At 46.8% G+C, this 19,484-nt stretch overlaps 1 protein-coding gene across 13 annotated transcripts; it reads right to left on the bottom strand.

The window, feature by feature from the left end:
* Positions 1-4,548: 4,548 nt before the first annotated feature.
* NPM2 (nucleophosmin/nucleoplasmin 2) lies at positions 4,549-19,277 on the bottom strand. Of its 13 annotated transcripts, none has more exons than XM_086416163.1 (9): positions 19,084-19,277; positions 18,805-18,884; positions 18,573-18,658; positions 18,281-18,406; positions 7,503-7,593; positions 6,242-6,396; positions 6,071-6,106; positions 4,877-4,906; positions 4,549-4,754 (listed from the first exon to the last, which is right to left on the bottom strand). In XM_086416163.1, exons 2-8 carry the CDS (start codon positions 18,860-18,862, stop codon positions 4,895-4,897), a joined length of 564 nt encoding a protein of 187 aa, XP_086272289.1. In that variant the 5' UTR covers positions 18,863-18,884; positions 19,084-19,277; the 3' UTR covers positions 4,549-4,754; positions 4,877-4,894. The 13 variants fall into 13 exon arrangements, with proteins under 13 accessions (XP_086272289.1, XP_086272293.1, XP_086272290.1 ...); XM_086416167.1 differs by having other exon boundaries at positions 18,609-18,658; XM_086416164.1 differs by having other exon boundaries at positions 19,000-19,159.
* Between the last annotated feature and the right edge of the window lie 207 nt (positions 19,278-19,484).

Raw genomic sequence — 19,484 nt, 5'->3', positions numbered from 1 at the left:
GTCCACGCCCTCCCGGCCCAGCACAGCACCCATTCAAGATGACCCAATATCCCCGGTCCTGGAAGCTGATGAGCAGGGACTCTACACCAGGGTTCCTTCCCTGCAGAAGTTGGCTGATGGTGGCTGTGGGAGGGGGCTAGTGCTTAGGGGGCATCTCTGGGGGAAGCTCACACTTCAGCTCTAGGCTCCCTGGAAGTCACAGTGCCCCCAGGTTGGGAAGAGAAGGGGAAGTGCTGGCTGGGGATTTATTTACCTAAAGAGATGAGGCAGAGGGAGAAACTCTCACCTTCAGGCCTCCTTCTCACCTTCCTGAGCTGGAACAATCCACAAAGTTGTCTGCCACCCCTCCCCACTCACCAACAAGCAGGGACACCTCGGGTCCAACTCCATGCTCACTCCCAGCTCCACCCCAGGCGCCCCGCTGGGGGCTCAAGGGTGAGTTGAGCCTGAGCTGGCCTGGGTGGTGCAGTGTTGTCCCTGGCTCTGATGTCTCTAACTATGTGCCCCGGGTTGGACGCAGTCAGCATGCGTGCTTGCGTGCTCAGTCACCTCAGTCGTGTCCAACTCTTTGTGACCATATGGACTGTAGCCCACCCAACACCTCGGTCCGTAAGATTCTCCAGGCTGGAGAGGGTTACTGGAGAGGTTGCCATTTCCTCCTCCAGGGGATCTTCCCCCCGACCCAGGGATGGAACCCATGTCTCTTATGTGTCCTGTGTTGAGAGGTGGGCTGTTTACCACTTGTGCCACCTGGGAAGCCCTGGAGGCAATCAGAAAGAATGTCAAAACTGGAAGGGATCTTAAGAGATTCTTCATCTGGTCCCACCTCCTCATTCACCCGCGAGGTCCAGAGAGGGTCTCCCAGCTAGTTAGCAGCGCAGTACCTTAGACAAGGTGCCAATAGTCCCCCTGGTTATTTCCATTTTCCACATTGGCACCATCACTGGGGGCCCCATTTAAACTCTGTCTCTCCCACGGCAACATCCCGATTCTAACTCTCCACTGTGATTGGTGCCGGCTCCCTCTATGGAAGCCATGCCCTCATCCTCACCTGCTCTTACTCCCTGGAAGAGTATTAAGAGCTACTTTCTTCTGACCTCAATCCCTAGGACTCACAGGTAAGAGCGGAGAGGCTTAAACTTGGGGTCTGAGGTGGTGGGGTAAGCTCAGGGAATGGAAGGCAGTGAGGAGAGCCGGGTGTGAGGAGTTCCATCCAGGTCCAAGGTCTCTGAGCCAGAGAGCCTGGTTCCTGTCAGTGGGGGAAGGGCCTGCTCTAACTGGCCAGCCCCCAGCCCAGCCTGGGTCTCCATGGTAACAGATGCCCGCTGTCAAGCTTGGCCTTGGGGCTCAGCCAGGGGGCTGGTGCCAGGGACTCTGGGGCACTGCTGGGTAGCCTGTTTGTGCTCTTCGTCCCTTCCTATTCTGCACCTGCAGGCCTGGTTTCTGACTCTGTTTGCTTCTTTACCCCATGGGAACCCTAGTGATGGGCCCCAAGTGAGGAATCTTTCAGGCCTAGCCTCTGAATTTTGTCCCTCTTCCCTGGCCCAGGTCGTTCCAGGCTGTGTGACCTGTGGCAAGTTCCTTCACCTCTCTGGTCTCAGCTTCCTAATTTTTCAAAAGGAAATGGCCACAAGCGATGATGTCAAAACTACCATCCATCACATCAGCTAAGAGGAAGGACACTTCCTGCAAAGGGTCAAGAGCTACAGGAATGAGGGAGAGAGAGGCAGAGACCCTCTTATGTAGTCCAGCCTGAGTCTACCTAAACTTTGACTTTCTCCCCTGATGCGAGGGAGCTGGGAGGGGCCAGAAGGGTAGAGTTCATTAACATTTATGGGGGGTGGCAGGAGGTGCTAAGGGGAGTGAGAAGTAGCCTGGGCCCTGGTGGTTAATCCCATCCCCTAGTGCCAAGTTCAACACCCCCCAGCGGGGATGTCTCACGCCTGCCACTAGCAGCCCAGCTTGTGCAGACAGGCGGCCACCTGCAGGCCTGCCCCTCGTCACCACCTGCTCGACCTCAGCCCACCCCTTTCCTGTTGACAAACAGAAGAGCTTGGGCTGAGGAAGGGTGAAGGGCAAAGGCCTCTGCAGCAATGCGGATCCCCCCATCTTTGCTATTTGATCCCCACCACCAGCCAGCACGTGGAAATCAAATATCAGCAGTCTAGCTGTTGACTGCCTGTGGCTGAGTCAGAGGAAAGGAGAACAGGGGCACTTGCCTGAGGCTGGAGCAGGGGAGAAGGCCCTGAGGGGAACATGGGCTTTGCTATAACTGAGCTCTGAAGCTGCCCGTCCTGGGCTCCAGTTACGCACGGACTCAACTCTAACCCCTGTTCTCAGTTTGAGACTTCCTAATGCCCTCCAAGTTTCATGTCTCCCTCTCACCCACAGGGTGGTTAAAAACAGGGCCAGACTATCTGAGCCTGAATCCTGGCTGTGTGACTTTGGGGCAAGTTAACCTCTCTGTACCTCACTTTCCACATCTGAGAAATGGGGCTAATAATACCCTCCTCTGGGCAGAGTAATGAGGATTAAAGGCATGAATCCACTGAAGGCACTCAGAGCAGTGCCCAGCTAACAGTGTCATCACCGCAATCACATCAGCCTTCTTTCTGCCCATATCTCTGTGCTTGTTCTGCCTCTGGCCCTTTGCACCCTCTGCTCCTGGGAATGTCCTTCTGCCAGCTCCACATGTACCCATCATCCCTTTCCTGTCCATGGTCTCCTTTGAGGCACCTTCTCAGATCTAAATAAACAGCCTACCCCCACCATAGAAGTTAGCCTGTTCTACTTCCTCCACAGTGCTTGTTGGTCATTGAAATTACATTGTTGGCTCTTCATTTCCACTAGACTCTAGGCCACTTGAAGGAAGTTGTCTTGCCCACCCCATATCTTGGTGGCATGAGGCCACAGTCAGTGCCAGCTGCCTACCTGAAGCCAGACCTGATGTTCCCTGTCACTCTGGGTGACTGAGGTCAGTGCCCTGTTCTCCCTTGTTAGAAGGCAGGACAAAATTCACATCTGCCTCATGGGGTGTAGAAAGCAGAAGCAAGAATGCCAGCCCTGGACTTCCCTGGTGGTATAGTGAAGAAGAATCTGCCCGCCAATGCAGGGGACATGGGTTTGATTCCTGGTCCGGAAAGATCCCACATGCTGCAGAGCAACTAAGCCCATGTGTCTCAACTGCTGAGCCTGTGCTCTAGGGCCTGTGACCAGCAACTACTGAAGCATACATGCCTTAGAGCCCACGCTCTGCAACAAGAGAAACCACCGCAGGGAGAAGCCCGAGCAGGGCAACGAGAGGAGCCTCCACTGGCTGCAACCAGAGAAAAGTCCGTACAGCACTGAACACCCACCCAGCACAGCCAAAAAAAACAACGCCAGCCCTGCCCACCTCTACCTCTTTCTGGCATCAAGAGAAGCTCAATAGGGAGATTGAAGCCTGTCCTTCTGATGCAGGTGTTCAGAGACCTCTAGCCTCCTGGGACCCATACTTGGGGGGTCCTAGGGAGGGAGGGCAGAGCCAGTTCCCCATTGGTCCACTTCAGCCTGGCCAGTGGGGTGCCGATTTGAGGCAGGGAGCAGCTCAGAGAGGTTGTGCAAGTAGGCCCCAACGGGACAGCCACCTGCGTGTCACCATGGTTGAACCTGGCTCCAAAGTGGCTCTGCAGGCTGCTGGGAACAGAAGCCCAGAGCCAGGCAATGAGTCATTCACCCCCCTTCCAATCCTCTGTTGGCCTCAAGCCAGCAATTTACTGAGCCCTGTTCTTGTGGCTCTGGCTGCTGCCCTCAGGGAATGCTAGCCTGGGAGCTGAAAGTGTTCAATGCCCACCTTCTGGAAGAGACCTTCTATAGGCTTCAAGAAGCCTGCCTGTCTCCCTACTTGGGAGGTTCCCTTGAAGGTACAGACTGACACAGACCTTCACCCTGTGAGCAGCTCCCCTCAAACAGGACGCAGACCTGGGAGAGCAGGTCTAGGCCGGGCCCTTGAGATGCAGGCTGGCCCCTTCCTGGTGGGGGGTGGTGGGCAGCTATCACCCCTCAGTTGTGCATCTTGGACAGCCAGGCCCTGCCAGAAGGGACTATGGACGCAGAAAGACCCACCCCAGCTCTAGCTCCTTCTCCCAAAGCTAGGGAAGGGGCTGAGGCACTTGGTTCTTCCCCCCAAAGGTGGGGATGGGGGTGATGCCAGGGAGAGACAGGAAGGTAAAGAGCAGAGCACAGCTGGCTGGTGTGGGCATGCCCGGGTGTGCTGGCACAAGGCCTCCCTCTGCTGGACATGTGGGCTCATTGCAGCCGGCTAGGACAGGGAGGGCTTCCCTGGTGGCTCAGACGGTAAAGCATCTGCCTGCAATGCGGGAGACCCAGGTTCGATTCCTGGGTTGGGAAGATCCCCTGGAGAAGGAAATGGCAATCCGCTCCAGCCCTCTTGCCTGGAAAATCTCATGGACGGAGGAACCTGATAGGCTACAGTCCATGGGGGCGCAAAGAGTCTGACACGACTGAGCGACTTCACTTTCAGGACAGGGAGACACTGCAGAAACAAGGTCCTAGCAAAGCAAACTTTATTGTGACTGTGAGTCAGGGCTCTTCCTGCAGCAGCCGAGAGTTGGGGTGAGAGGCTCTTGAGTTGCCCCCCGCATTGTGTCCATCACATTCAGACTCAGCACGGTGGTCTCACGGGCCCTCCCTTGGTCACTGCAGTCAGGCGCTCCTGGCTCCTCATCTCTTTCTAACGTCCTGGCTTTTTAGGTCTGGGTGTGGATTTGGCATAGGAGAGAAGGGGGGCTCCAGTGTCCTACCCCCTCCCGATCCTAGCGCCTTCCCAGAGACCATCCCCACTTCCCCAGGAGGACAGCCTCTTAGCAATACTCACTTTCCAGCAGGGCTCCCTTTAAGATGGTGTCTGGAATGGAGTGGGGTTGGACAAGGAGTGGGAATATGGATCAGAGAGAGACTCAGCTCCGTGCCAATAGCCTCAGGCCCTTGTACTAGAGCCCAGGCTGCAGAGTTGAGCCCTGGACACTTACAGGAAGCAGGGACTGTGATTTAGAGGTTCACTTCTCCACCTGTCACCTGCCAGGGACCAACTCTCTATTTTTTTTTTTTTAATTATTTTTCGGCTGTGCCACAAAGCATGCAGGATCTTAGTTCCCCAACCAGGGATCAAACCTGTGCTCCCTGCAGTGGAAGAATGGAGTCTTAACCACTGGACCACCGGTAGAAGCTCCTGACTCTTTTCAAACAAGATGTTTTTTTTTTCTTCTCAAACTTCTATCTACTTTATTTGTGTATAAGACACAAATATTTCTTTATCATAAAAGATGTTAACCACCTTGCACAAAATATAGCAAATAGAGATGAAAATAAACTACCTATAATTTTCTTTACCTCCTACAAATATTAACATTTTGTTTCCCTTCAGAACTTTTTTGTTCTGAAAACATGTGAAATAAAATGAAAATAATATTCTGTTCTCTGAATTCCATAAACACTTTTCAGGTTGCTATATTCTTCGTGGGCATTATGTTGCATTCCATTGAGAAGACGTGACAGTTTAAGCAATTGTTACATAGACGGATGTTAGAATGCTTCCATTTTATACTATTATTAGGATAATGAAGTGATAAGTTTCTTAGTGCATATGTTGTTTAGCTGCTAAGTTGTGTTGGACTCTTTGTGACCCCATAGACTGTAGACTTCCAGACTCCTCTGTCCATGGGATTTCCCAGGCAAGAATACTGGAGTGGGTTGCTATTTCCTTCTCCAGGGGATCTTCCGGACCCAAGGAGGGAACTCAAATCTCCTGCACTGGCAGGCAGAGCCACCTGGGAATAATTTCCCCCATATTTCAGATGGGGTTCTTTGGAAGGAACTGCCATAAGTGGAATGAAATCAGAAGAGAACTGCTAATCCTTTCAAAAAGGCTCTGCCAACCGACAGTAGCAGCCCACCGTTCCCCCCGCGTACCACACACCTGCACACACGTGTAGCATTCTCTTTCAAGCACTGTGTATCTCAGTTAAAAGAGATACTAATTGTGGCTAATTTAATAGATGGAAAGAGTTACCTTACTGCCTCTTCTTTTTTTTTCCACCTTTTTTTCCTGGAAACCAACACGAGCATTAGGGGGAGTCTGGGCGAGGCCAGGGCCAGAGAAGACTTGGGCTGAGCACTTGGCAGGGGTTGCCTGGAGCCTCTGCCCAGGTTTCTGGGGAGCCCTGGGGCACCCCTCCCTCACCTTGGCAGCACTTGTCTGCTTCTGGGGCGCCAGCCTCTTCACTTGTTTGACGGGCGTCTCCTCCAGGAACATATCAATATCTTCATCGTCATCATCATCATCTTCCTCCTCCTCCAGGTCGTCATCCTCCTCTTCCACTTCCTCCCAGAATCGATCTGAAATGTCAGTGATGGCATGGGAGATGGGGCAGGGCCTCGGGGCCCTGGGATCTCTGCCCAGCTCCCCTTCCCAGATCTCCCAGTTTGGGAGTGGGAAGCATTTGCCTACCTGCCTCCCGCAGACACTCTCTGGCCTCCCTGACAAAGCGCAGCTCAAGTGGGTGAGGCTGAGGCCGTGGCAGGAGGGTGGGGGAACGGGGTGAGGTACAGCTCTGGTGGCAGGAAGGGGATGCATGCCAGGAAGGAGCATGTGAGAGGAGGAGGGGGAGGGTGGGGACACAGCAGCCAAGGAGCTCAGGTCTGATCCTGAGGGAGGTGGAACCTGCCTGGGGTTTGGAGCAGGAGAGAACCCTGATGAAAGAGGCACCACTGGACAGAGAAGAAGGCAGTTAAAGGGATGTGACAAACAAAGCCATCTGTTGGGGACCATGGTACTGCTACAGCTCCACATTGGGTTGGCCAAAAGTTCATTTGGGTTTTTCCATAACAGCATACAGAAAACCTGAAGGAACTTTTGACCAGCTCAATACTTCCCAGGTGGCTCAGTGGTAAAAAAATCTGCCTGCCAATGCAGGAGATGTGAGTTTGCTCCCTGGGTTGGGAAGATCCCCTGGAGAAGGAAATGGCAACCCACTCCAGTATTCTTGCCTGGAGAATCTCATGGACAGAGGAGCCTGGTGGGCTTTGTCCATGGGGTCACCAAGAGTCAGATACAACTCAGGGACTAAACAACAATACTTCATTGCAGGTAATGTTTAAATGTGTGCTGCTACCAGGAATTATGTTGAGTGCTTTTCCTGAATACGGCATGTATTCCTTACAACTAGTCTTGGAAGATGAAACCAAGTATACCCCCACCCTCCCTGGTGTTACAGCTGAGGGGTCCGTGGTCCACAGAGGATGTGGTGGAGAGGTAAAGGAGAACCAGGGCTAAGACCTGTGCCCACGCCTTCGGTCGAGGCTGCTGGTGATCCTGTTGCCTTGGCAATCTTTTCTAACCATTCAAGAATCTATCAAGTGTTTGAGGACCTCTTCCATCCGTCCTTGTCCCTGTGTTGGGCACTGTACTCGAAGACCTTTCTAGGGTCCAAGCTTGGACTTACTGTAATGTTCCTGGCCACAGAGGAACACAGGTCCAGAGCCAGCCCGGAGCTGGAACGTGACTGGAGGGGAAAACTCCAACCCCAGAACGACCTGCAGGGGGAGATGCAGGGGCATGGGAGGGAAGGAGAGGCAGAGAAGGGGGAGGAAGAGGGGCAGGGCGAGGGGAGGAGGGGGAGACAGGACAAGGTACTGAGACCTGGCACCTGAGATGGGGGGTGGGGGAGCTTGCCTCAGGCAGAAATACTCAATTTATTCCCTCCCCTCCACAACACACTTCAGGGGTTCCCTGAACCCTTGTGCACTCTCAAACCCCCTGGCCTTCCCTGTTGAGGTGGACTCTGTCAGAGAAGAACATGGATCTGATCATTTCATTCCTGCCAAGATCATAGGTGGGCTTCCAAGCTAGGGGGCAGCTGTTAAACAGAGAAATCTTATAGCCATGGACTGTACTGCATCCCCTCAAATTCTCCCACTGAAGCCCCCTAACCCTCAGTGTGATGGTAACTGAGGATGAAGCCTTTGAGACATAATCAGGGTTGGATGAGGTCATAAGGGCAAGGCCCTCATCATGAGATTAGTGCCCTTAGAAGGCTAGACCAGAGAGCTTGCTTTCTCCCTGGATTGTGTGAGGACACAGAAAGAAGGTGGCCATCTACAAGCCAGGAGGAGGTCCCTGATCAAAAAGCAACCATGTGGGTACCCCAATCTCAGACTTCTAGTCTCCAGAGATGTGAGAAAGAAATGTCTGCTGTTTAAACCACTTACTCTGGTATTTTGTGATGGTAGCCAACCTGACTAAAGCACTGATCGAATGAGAAAAGCAGATGCGAAGTTATGTTATAGTTTACTATTGTCTTAAAGGGCTTCCCTGATGGCTCATACAGTAAAGAATCCACCTGCAGGAGACCAGGGTTCGATCCCTGGGCTGGGAAAAGCCTCTGGAGAAGGGAATGGCTACCCACCAGAATTCTTGTTTGGAGAATTCCATGGACAGAGGAGCCTGGCAGGTTATAGTCCATGGGATCACAGAGTTGGACACGACTGAGTGACTAAGCACAGTACAATACTGTATTGATTTTCTTTCTACTTTTCCGGTTTGCAAGTTTTCTAGAGTAACAATAATGATACTTAAATTCCTTGAGTTCTTACTATGAGCCAGGCCCCATGCTAAGCATTTTACCTCATTTATCTTATTTAAATCTTCACAAGGAGCCCACAAAGGAGGTGCTATTACTTTACAGAGAAGGAAGTTGAGGCTTAGAGAAACTGGAGTTCCTATTTCAGATAGGGAGCAGATAAGTGAAAACAAACTCTGCAGCCACAAACACCTAGAAATGGTGGACAAAATGTAATTTGATGTTTTTGCTGCTTGCCTGAACAGTAAGACAGAAAAGAGGCTCCCCATGGTCAGAAAGAAGAGCAGCCCTTGTAGGGGCTGATGCCGCAGCAGAAGGGAAGATGTCTTCCTTGGTGGTCAAGTGGTCAAGAATCCACCTTGCAATGCATCCTGGTTCCATCCCTGGTCCAGGAAGATCCCATATGCCACAGAACAACTAAGCCCATGCTGAGCCTGTGCTCTAGAGCCAAGTGGCAACAAGAGAGGCCACTGCAATGAGAAGCCCGCACACCATGGCCAAGAGTAGCCGCCTCCATTCACAACTAGAGAAAGCCTGTGCTCACAACTAGAGAAAGATGACCCAGCACAGGCTCCCAAAAGAGGAAAACGTCCTTGGGCTGTAACACTCGTGTGGACAGGAGACAAAGGGCTTGGGCTCAAGAGGGGAGCTGTAATGGAGCCCCCTCATGCAGGCTGGCATCCTCAAATGGCTACATCTCAGTAAAGGATTGAGGAGAGTGGACTGAAGGACCCCAAGCCATCCAACAAGGAACGACCCACCATCAAAGGAGGGAAGCAAGAACTCCTATGTGAGATAACAGAGTCTCTTGTGAGAAGCTAGGAGCTGCGGTTGTACCTCTCACTTACACCAAGTCTGAATTTACTTGGTGGTGACTGCCAAGTTAAAAGAGCTGTATAAAAACCCTAGGCTTGTGATATATCTGGGGCAAATGGCAGATGCAAATGAAACCCGTCTCTTGGGAGACTGAGTTCTTTTCATGCAGAATTCTTTCAGAAAACAGAACCAAACCCAACCGGAAGATGAGTTCACCATCTAAAATTACAAAACACACGAGGAACAATGCTGCTGGAGGTACCAGACGGAAACAAAATGACGGCCTAGTACAATCATGAATCTGAGAAAGAATAACGACCTAAGCAACATGAGATAAGTTTGATAAAAACCAATATAAATATAAAGTAGGAATATATTTATATAAATGTAAAATAGGAGTCAGAACCATAACAAGATATTAACAAAAACAAAAAGAACCAAAAGCAGCTTCTAGACATCGTAAGCACTGAAATACTGCAGGGCAGCGGTGGAGACGCAGAGAGAACAGACTGCGGACACAGTGGGGGAAGCAGAGGGTGGGGCGAAATGAGAGCCCAGCATTGACATTTACATTACTATTGCAAAACAGATAGCTGGTGGGAATTTGCTGTATGGCACAAGGAGCTCAAATCTGGTGCTCTGTGACAACCTAGAGGGGCAGAATGCAAGGAGGGTGGGAGGGAAGTTCAAGAGGGAGCGGACGTAAGTATACCTATGGCTGATTCATGTTACTGTATGGCAGAAACCAACACAATAAAGTAATTATCCTCCAATTAAAAATAAATTTAAATAGAAAAACATATGCATTGAAATCAAGTGAACAAATGGTTGAAAAGCAGAGTAAACCAGCTGAAAGAAGAATTGATAAGCTGGAGAAGTGCTGGATAGAAAGCCCAGTATGCAGCAGAGAGAGAGAGAGAGAGACGAATAAAATATGAAGAACCGAACATGGCAGACAGATGAGAGGGTCCACTGTACATCCAATCAGAGTTAGGGACTGGAGAGGATGGAGTCAGTGTTCCAAGAAATAACAACCAAGAGTTCTCCAGAAACAATCAAAGACAGATCCTCAGCCATGAACAGGTAAATAAAAATGAACCCACACCTGAACATATCATGGTGAAATGACACATAAGAACAGAGAGATGATCTTAACATCAACTAGAGAGGACACATCTTCAAAAAAGAAACAATAATCAGACAGACTGAGGATTTCAACAGCAAGATCAGAAATCAGAAGAATGGAATGACATTGTCAATGTTTTAATGGTACCCGGGAAGCAAAATAATTATCAGACAATACAGACTTTGTGGTGTTGGAGGAGACTCTTGAGAGTCCCTCGCACAGCATGGAGATTAAACCAGTCAATCCTAAAGGAAACCAACCCTGAATATTGATGGGAACGACTGATACTGAAGCTCCAATACTTTGACCACCTGATGCAAAGAGCTGACTCTTTGTTTTGTTTTGTTTTTTACATCTTATGGAAAAAAAACAAACTAAATTTTTGGTTAACCCAATACCATAGGCTGGGTGGGGCTTAGACAACAGAAATTTTTTTTCTCACAGTCTTAAAGGGGAAGGTCAAGGTGCTGACCACTTCAGTTTCTGGTGAGGGTTCTCTTCCTGGTAGAGCTGACTCTTTGGAAAAGACCTTAATGCTGGGAAAGATTCAGGACAAGAGGAGAAGGGGCGGCAGAGGATGAGATGATTAGATAACATCACTGACTCAATGGACATGAGTTTGAGCAAAGTTGGGAAGATAGTGAAGGATAGGGAAGCCTGACATGGTGCAATCCATGGAGTGGCAGAATTGGACATGATTTAGCAATGGAACAACAACAACAATACAGGCTTTAATTCCATAAGCATTTTAGGGATAAAGAAGATCACCACGTAAAGAAAAGAATTAGATAAGGAAAATATTTTCAATTATACAAGGAAGGTAACAATTTTACAAGAAAGATAAACCTGTAAATTATATGCATCAACATAGTCTGGACATACATAAAACTACAGTAATCAAGACAGTGTGATATTAGAGGGACAGACACAGACACCAAGAGAACATAAGACCTAGAAATAGATCCACACAAATACTTGCAACCTTTTTGACAGAAGTGCGAAATCAATGAAAGGGAGGAAGCTTTCTGACAAATGGAGCTGGAGCAATTGAACGTCCACAGGCAAAGAAATGCACCTTCACCGAAACCTCATGGCAGATGTGACAGTGATCACGGACTTAGCGTAAAACGTACAACTGTAAGACTTTTGGACAAAAAGCATGGAAAACCTTCATGATCTCAAACTAGGTAAAGCATTCTTAGACTTAACATCAAAAATCATAAAAGGGAAAATTAATACAATGGGCCCTATCAAAATTAAAAACTTTTATTCTGTAAAAGTTTGCATGAAGAGGATGAAAAGACAAGTTGTAACCTGGGGAGAAAATATTTGCAAGCCATGTATTTGACAAATGATTAGGGTCTACAGTATGTAAAGAATTAGCAAAACTCAACAGTAATGATACAATTAGAAAGTGAACAAAAGACATGAACATTTAACTGAACATACAGATGGCAAAAACTGCATGAAAAGACCATCAACATCGTTAGCCATCAGGAAATGCGATCAAAGTACAATGAGACATAACTACACACGCATGCTAAGTCGCTTCAGTTGTATCTGACTCTGTGCACACTTATGGACTGTAGCCCACCAAGCTCCTCCATCCACGAGATTCTCCAGGCAAGAATACTGAAGTGGATTGCCACGCCCTCCTCCTGGGGATCTTTCCAACCCAGGGATCTGAACCCATGTCTCTTGTGTCTCCTGCATTGGCAGGCAGGTTCTTTGCCACCTGGGAAGCCCACATATTGGAATGGTTAAAATAAGAGATAGTGACAACATGAATGTCAGTAAGGATGCAGAGAAACTCAGTCACTCATGCGTTGCTGGTAGAAATGCAAAATGGTACAGTCACTTTATAAAACAGTTGGGCAGTTTTAAGAAATTACATGTGCAACCACCCCATATGACCCAGCAATTGCACTCCTGGACTTTTATCCCAGGAAAAAATGGAAACAGGCTTATATAAGAACCTATATACAAATGTTCATAGAAGCTTTATTTTTAATTCCAAACTGGAATTAGACTAGTTTTTCCACAGATGACTGGTTGAGCTGTGGTACTTCTGTACCATGGAATACCAGTCAGCAATAAAAAATACCACACAACTTGGATGAATCTCCAGGAAATATGCTGAGGAGGGGGGAAAACCCAACCCAGTTCTTAAGAAGTTACATATGTCTGATTATGTTTCAATGGCCATATTTTAGAAATCCTGGTGGTTGCCAGGATTGAGGGTGGGTGAGGAAACAGGAGACAGGTGAGTGTGGTTATAAAGGGAAAACATGAGGGATCTCTGGGCTGTTGAAACTTGGCTATGATATCTGTATCTTGGCTACGATAGTGGATATAAAACTTAGGTGAGGGCTTCCTGGTGACTTAGTGGTGAAGAGTCCTTCCTGACAATGCACGAGACACAGGTTTGATCCCTGGTCCAGGAAGATCCCACATGCTGCAGAGCAGCTAAGCCTGTGGGCCACAACTATTGAGCCTGTGCTTTACGGCCCAAGAGCTGAACTACCTAGGGTAAAGCCTGTGCACCCAGGCTTCTCTGCAACAAGAGAAGCCATGGCAATGAGAAGCCTGTGCACCACTACTAGAGAGTAACCCCATTCACTGCAACTGGAGAAAAGCCCATGCAGCAACAAAGACCCAGTGCAGCCAAAATAGACAGATAAAATTAAAAAAAAGAAACTCAGGTGATAAAGTAGTATAGAACAATACCCATGCATTGTATCAACGTCAATATCTTGGCTCTGACATTATATTACAGTTTTGTAAAATGTTACCACTGGAGAAAACTGGGCAAAACATACAGGGATCTCTCAGTATCTTTTCTTATAAATGCATGTGAATCTGTAATTATCTAAAAATTTTTTCAATTGAAGAATAAGCATATACAAAGTAAACAAAATTATGAGAAGAATCTACTGAAACTTCACAATCACAGTAGGAAGTTTTAACATGTTTCTTTTGGTAATCAACAGATCAGGGAGAAAAAAAATATATAGGTTTGACTATATAAGCTTGATTTAATGGACATACATATAATCCTATAATACTACCTTGTAGTAAGACCACAAATCAAGTTTCAAATACCACAGAATTTATATATATACATATATATATATATCTTTGGGAATTAAAAATTCTAAGTAACTCATGCATCAAATAAGAAATTGTAACGGGGGGAATTCCCTGGCAGTCCAGTGGTTAAGACTCCATGCTTCCACTGCAGGGGGTGTGGGTTTGATCTCTGGTCAGGGAACTAAGATTCCGAAAGTTTTGAGGCATGGGCAAAACAAACAAAAAACCCCAACAAAACAAAAAAGAATCATAATGGAAATCAGAAAACATTTAAAATAAAATAGTGAAAATATCACAAAACACAAATTAAACGATGCAGTTAAAAAATCTTCAGAGGGAAATTTATAGTATTCAAAATAAATAAACAAAATGTACTTGGAAAAAATAAGCTAGAACATGAATGGACTAAATAGCTAACTCAGGAAGTAAGAAAAAGGAACAAAGCAAGCCAAAAATCAGATAACCAGAGAAATTAATGAAATAGAAAATAAGGAAACAATGGAAAACAATCAACAAAATCAAAAGCTTATTCTTCGAAAAGGAAAAAAAGGCTAATACCCAGTGATTGAAACGAAGGGAAAAAAGGAAAGATGATAAGCACTATTAACAATTTTAAAAAGAGGAATATAATAACAGATAGTTAAGATCAAACACTTGAAAATATTTTCCCATTGTCCTCTAGCTTGCATTATTTGGAGAAATCTACTCACATCCTTGTCTTCGTTCCCCTGCGTGAGATGCCTTTTTAACTCTGGCTGCTTTTAAGATTTTTCTCCTTATCACTGGTTTTGAACAATTTGATTATAAGACACACTGTGGTTCATAGAATTTCTTAGATCTGTGGATTTATCATCTAATTAGATGAAAATACACTAATGAGATTAACGGCAAATTAGGTACTGTGTAAGAAAAGAAAAATGACATTGAATAAAGACTATCCAAAATGAAATAAAGACTACCCAAAACTCATGGGAAAAGACTCTGATGCTGGGAGGGATTGGGGGCAGGAGGAGAAGGGGGCGACAGAGGATGAGATGGCTGGATGGCATCACTGACTAGATGGACGTGAGTCTGAGTGAACTCCGGGAGTTGGTGATGGACAGGGAGGCCTGGCGTGCTGCGATTCATGGGGTCGCAAAGAGTCTGACACAACTGAGCGACTGGACTGAACTGATCCAAAATGAAATACACAGGAAAAATACTTTAAGAACACAGAGTGAAATGAAGTGTGGGGCAGGTATTGATAATTGGATTCCTCAGTAGAGATGAGGGAGGAGATGGAACAGAAAAAAAATATTTGAAGAAATAATGCTCAAAAGTTTGCAAATGCTCTAAAAGTCAGATGATCAAAGTATAAAAAAAACAAAAGGTAAAACTCAATTATCTGTTATAGAAAAGAAATCCAATTTATACATACAGATACAGAGGTTTCAGTAAAATAACAAAATAAAAGAATAGGAAAAATACACAAACACTAATATAGAGAGCTAGACTGACTATATTAATCAGACTAAGTAGACTTCAAAATATTTGTCAGGGAAAAAGGGAACATTTCATAATGATAAATGGATCAATTAACCAAAAGGATTTAATAATCTTAGAAACACAGAATGTATTAGGATGTACCTAACAAAAGAGTTTCAAAATACATGGAACAAAACTGATAATCAAAAAGAGAAATAGAAAAAAGACACAATTGTTGTTGAAGTCTTCAATATTCCTTTCAGGAACTAAGAGATCAAGTGGACAGAAAATGAGTAAGGATATAGAAGGCTCACACAAAATCATCAACCAACATGATGATTATAATCAACATTTACATCGCAATATACCCAACCACAGGAGAACACATGTCCTTCAAGTATAAATAAATATTCACCAAGACAGAATATATTAGGGGCCATAAAATAAGTCACAACCCTATTTAGATGGAAATCGAATAACGTATATTTTCATACCACAATCAAATTAAAATAGAAATCAATTAAAGAATGAATAATGGAAAATCTCTAATTATTTGGCAATTAAAAAGCAAACATACTTCTAAGTACCCCAGGGAGTGAAGAATAAAACTAGAAAATAATTTGAACTAAATTAAAATGAATATTCTTAGCAAAATTGGTAGGATGAAGCCAGAAAGATGCTCAGAAGGAAATCACAGCATGAAATGCTTATATCCAAAAAAGGTCTAAAAAATAATATAAGATTCATAATGAATAATATAAGATTATGCTGTAAGAAACCAGAAAAAGATCAAATTAAAACAGAAGAAAGAAATTAAAAACAGATAGATTAAATACAAAAATGGATAAACAATAGAGAAAGACTGATGAAGCCAAGATCTGGGTCTTGAAAAAGACTAATACAACTGTTAAACCTAACACAGGGTATCTACAAAAATCTTTTATCTGTCCGAATGGTAAAAGACTGAATACTTGCCCTCTGGAAAAAGGCAAGGAAAGTCCTGCTCTTACCACTTTTATTCATCACTGTACTTGCTGTCCTAGTAAGTGAAGTAAGACAAGAAAAAGAAATGCCAGGTATAGAGATAGAAAATGAAGATGTTAAACTGCTTTTATTCACAGATGGCATGAATAAGCACATAGCAAATTCGGTGGCATCATAAAAAGCTGTTAGGACTAATATGCAAATTTAGCAAGGTCAGTTAGTACAAAAGCCACTTATATAACTATATGCTAGTACTGAACAATAAAATAAAAATTTAAAATACCATTTCTGAACCTACAGCTAACATCATACTCAATGGTGAAAAGCTGGAAGCATTTCCTCTAAGATCGGGAACAAGACAAGGATGTCCACTCTCACCACTTTTATTCAATATAGTTTTCTGAAGTCCTAGCTATGGCTACTCTAAATAGCTATTTACTGGGAGGATATCAGATTTGGGGATGGGGGAAGAGGTCATACATAAAAATTAAGAATTTGGATTTAATAGGTTAAGTTTGTGATATCTATTGAAGTGTTAGTTGCTCAGTTGTGCCCAACTCTTTGCGACCCCATGGACTATAGCCCACTAGGCTCCTCTATCCATAAATTTTCCCAGGCAAGAACACTGGTGTGGGTGGCTATTTCCTTCTCTAGGGGATCTTCCTGACTCAGGAATCGAACCCGGGTCTCCTGCATTGCAGGCAGATTCTTTACTGGCTGACCCACCAGGGATAACTATCAGATAACTGTTAACGTATTGAGCTGGACAGAGTATCTGGAGCACAAGAGAGGCTGGGTTTACAGGATAAATTTCCAAGTTTCATTTGTATAGGTGGTCTGTAAAACTATGGGAATGGATAGATCTAGGGAGATCTTGATAGAGAAAAAAATAGGTTTAAGGGCAGTTTTACACATCAACCTCCCAGATCTTTAAGGGCAGATAACCCTGGTCTTCAAATCACTGTTGTCCACAGAGAAGAAGGGAACACTTCATGCCTCTGTTCATAAGGCTAACATGCTTTGACATTCAAAGAAGATAATTTATTATACGCCAAGCTCACTTATGAGTATGTGTAAGTTTTAAAAAAGTGTCTTATTAACACAGCAAATCTAGAAGTTTATAATACAATCAGTAATGTTTATCTCAGGAATGCAAAGTTGGTTTAATATTATTCTATTACTATAATTTACTACATTAACAGATTAAAGGAGAGAGTGCCCTAATCATATGAATAGAAACACTTTCGATAACCAATCATGATTAAAAAGAAGAAAAGTCAATTTTTCAAAATAGAGTAGGATTAGACAGAGACTTTCTTAACCTGACAAAGGGTATCTAGCACATACTTGATACTGAATGGAGAAATGTGAGAAGCATTCCTTTTTAAAGGAATGAAACAAGGATATCTACCATTATCATTTTATCCATTATTATACTGGAGGTCCTAGCCCGTGTACCAGATTAAAAAAAACAAATACAAAAACTGCCATTATTCACAAAGATCTACACAGAAAACTCAAATGACCAGAAGTGAGGATTTCTGGATACATAAACAGTGTGTAAATTACCAACAGTATACGATCACCAGCAGTAAACAGTTGAAAAATGGGATTTGAAGAAAAGTTATTTAACTTGCCCAAAGTCACACAACTAGTGAAGAGTGGACTAGAATTCCCTGGCTGTCAAGTGGTTAGGACTCAATGCGCACAGCATCCCTCCCCCCTCCAAAAGGGAGTGGACTAGGATGGAAACCTGGCTCCCTGCTCCTGAGTCCAGGCTTTTAGTGCTGGGCTATATGCCTCTCTAGGGCCTTCCAGGTGGCTCATGGGTATAGAATTCACCTGCCAATGCAGGAGACACAGGTTTGATCCCTGGGTTGGGAAGATGCCCTGGAGAAGGAAATGGCAACCCACTCCAGTATTCTTGCCTGGGAATTCCAGTGGACAGAGTAGCCTGGTGGGCTACATACAGTCCATGGGGTCACATAAATGGGACACGATTTAGCGACTAAACAACAAAAAGTATTTCTCTCCGGCACCGACCGTAGGTCTGCAGGAGCCTGTACCCCACCTTTGTGTCCGTCTGCACACAAGGGGTGAGGCCTGAGCAGGGCCTCCGCGGGCTGGAGCCAGGGTTTCCTAGGCCCTCGGGGAAGCTCACCATGGGGAGCACCGAGGCCCGAAGCGAGGCCAGGGTGAGGGGCCTCCTCTTCTTGTCGTCCGGGCTTGCCGAGGGCAGGATCTCCACGACGTTCACCTCCTCTTTGGCTTTCTCCCCCAGGGAAATCTGAGCGGGGTGGGAAAAGGGGCAGGGCGCCTCCTCACCCCCAGGGCGAGGGCGGAGGAGGGAAGCCTGGCTCCAGCTGTGGGGACCAGGCAATGCCACCTGCTCCTGCGTGTCTGGCTCCTCCCTGTCCCACCCTTTCTCCCCTCCTCGGAAGAGCGGTACCCACCGTACTGAGCAACAGCACACAGTCCTGCTTCCCCACCTTTTGGGGTTTGAAGGTCCAAGTCGGCCGCTCCTGGTTTAGTTCACAGCCTGCGAAGGGAGACGGAGACAGATGGCGGAGGGCGGGCTCCAGAGAGGCGTCCTCTCTCTCCCTCCAGCCCTCTCTCTTACCCCCAAGACATTCCCCCGCCACCAGGACGCCCGCTGCTCCGAGGACACCCTGGGGCCTCACTCACCCCAGAGCAGGCTTAGTGTCTCCTTTTCGGAGGTGCTACTAATGGGACTGCGATTCATGATGCGGGCGGGGGCCGAGCAGCTGCCGAGGAAAGGCCCATTACAATCCCCTGGCTGGAGACCCCCGCGCGGAGCGCCCCGTGCGAAAGGGTTGCCCCGCCGGCCCTCCCAGCACCCCGAGGTGGAGCGCCCGGCACCTGCGGGGAAGGCGGCTCGGTGCCCGGCCTCAGGTACACCCTACCGCGGGACCGAGCCCTCTCGCAACCTCTCCTCCAGCTCACCGTCCCTAAGTCCAGTCACTTCATCGCCTCCTCCTCAGATCGCTTCCCTCTCTGGCTTCCTTACTCCGGCCTTATCGCGGCCTCACCTGAGGGCCCGGCCCACAGCGGGTCGTTATGAAGCCTGGGAAGGGGCCACGGGAGGGGTATAATCAGCCCCCATCCCGTTCTTCCACTCTTTCCTCCCCTTGGAGCCTGAGAAGCACCTGGAGAGCTTGTTAAAATAACAAGCGCTAGGCCCCACCTCCACCGTTTCCTACGGAGGAATCCAGAAAATTAGCATTTCTAAACAGGTGCCCAGGTGAGGTGGATGTTGCGGGTCTAGGACCGTACCGTGAGAACCGCGGTCCTGACTAATGGGGACTGACTGCGGCCTGCTGCGGGAGCCCGCCCGCGCCCTCCAT

The sequence above is a fragment of the Bos grunniens genome, chromosome 8, assembly GCF_055505025.1.
Source record: "Bos grunniens cultivar Pamir isolate PY7600 chromosome 8, Bosgru_T2T1.0, whole genome shotgun sequence".
Taxonomy (NCBI): Eukaryota; Metazoa; Chordata; class Mammalia; order Artiodactyla; family Bovidae; genus Bos; species Bos grunniens.
The sequence above is the reverse complement of the archived record's forward strand: the minus strand, read 5'-3'. Positions and strand labels throughout refer to the sequence as shown.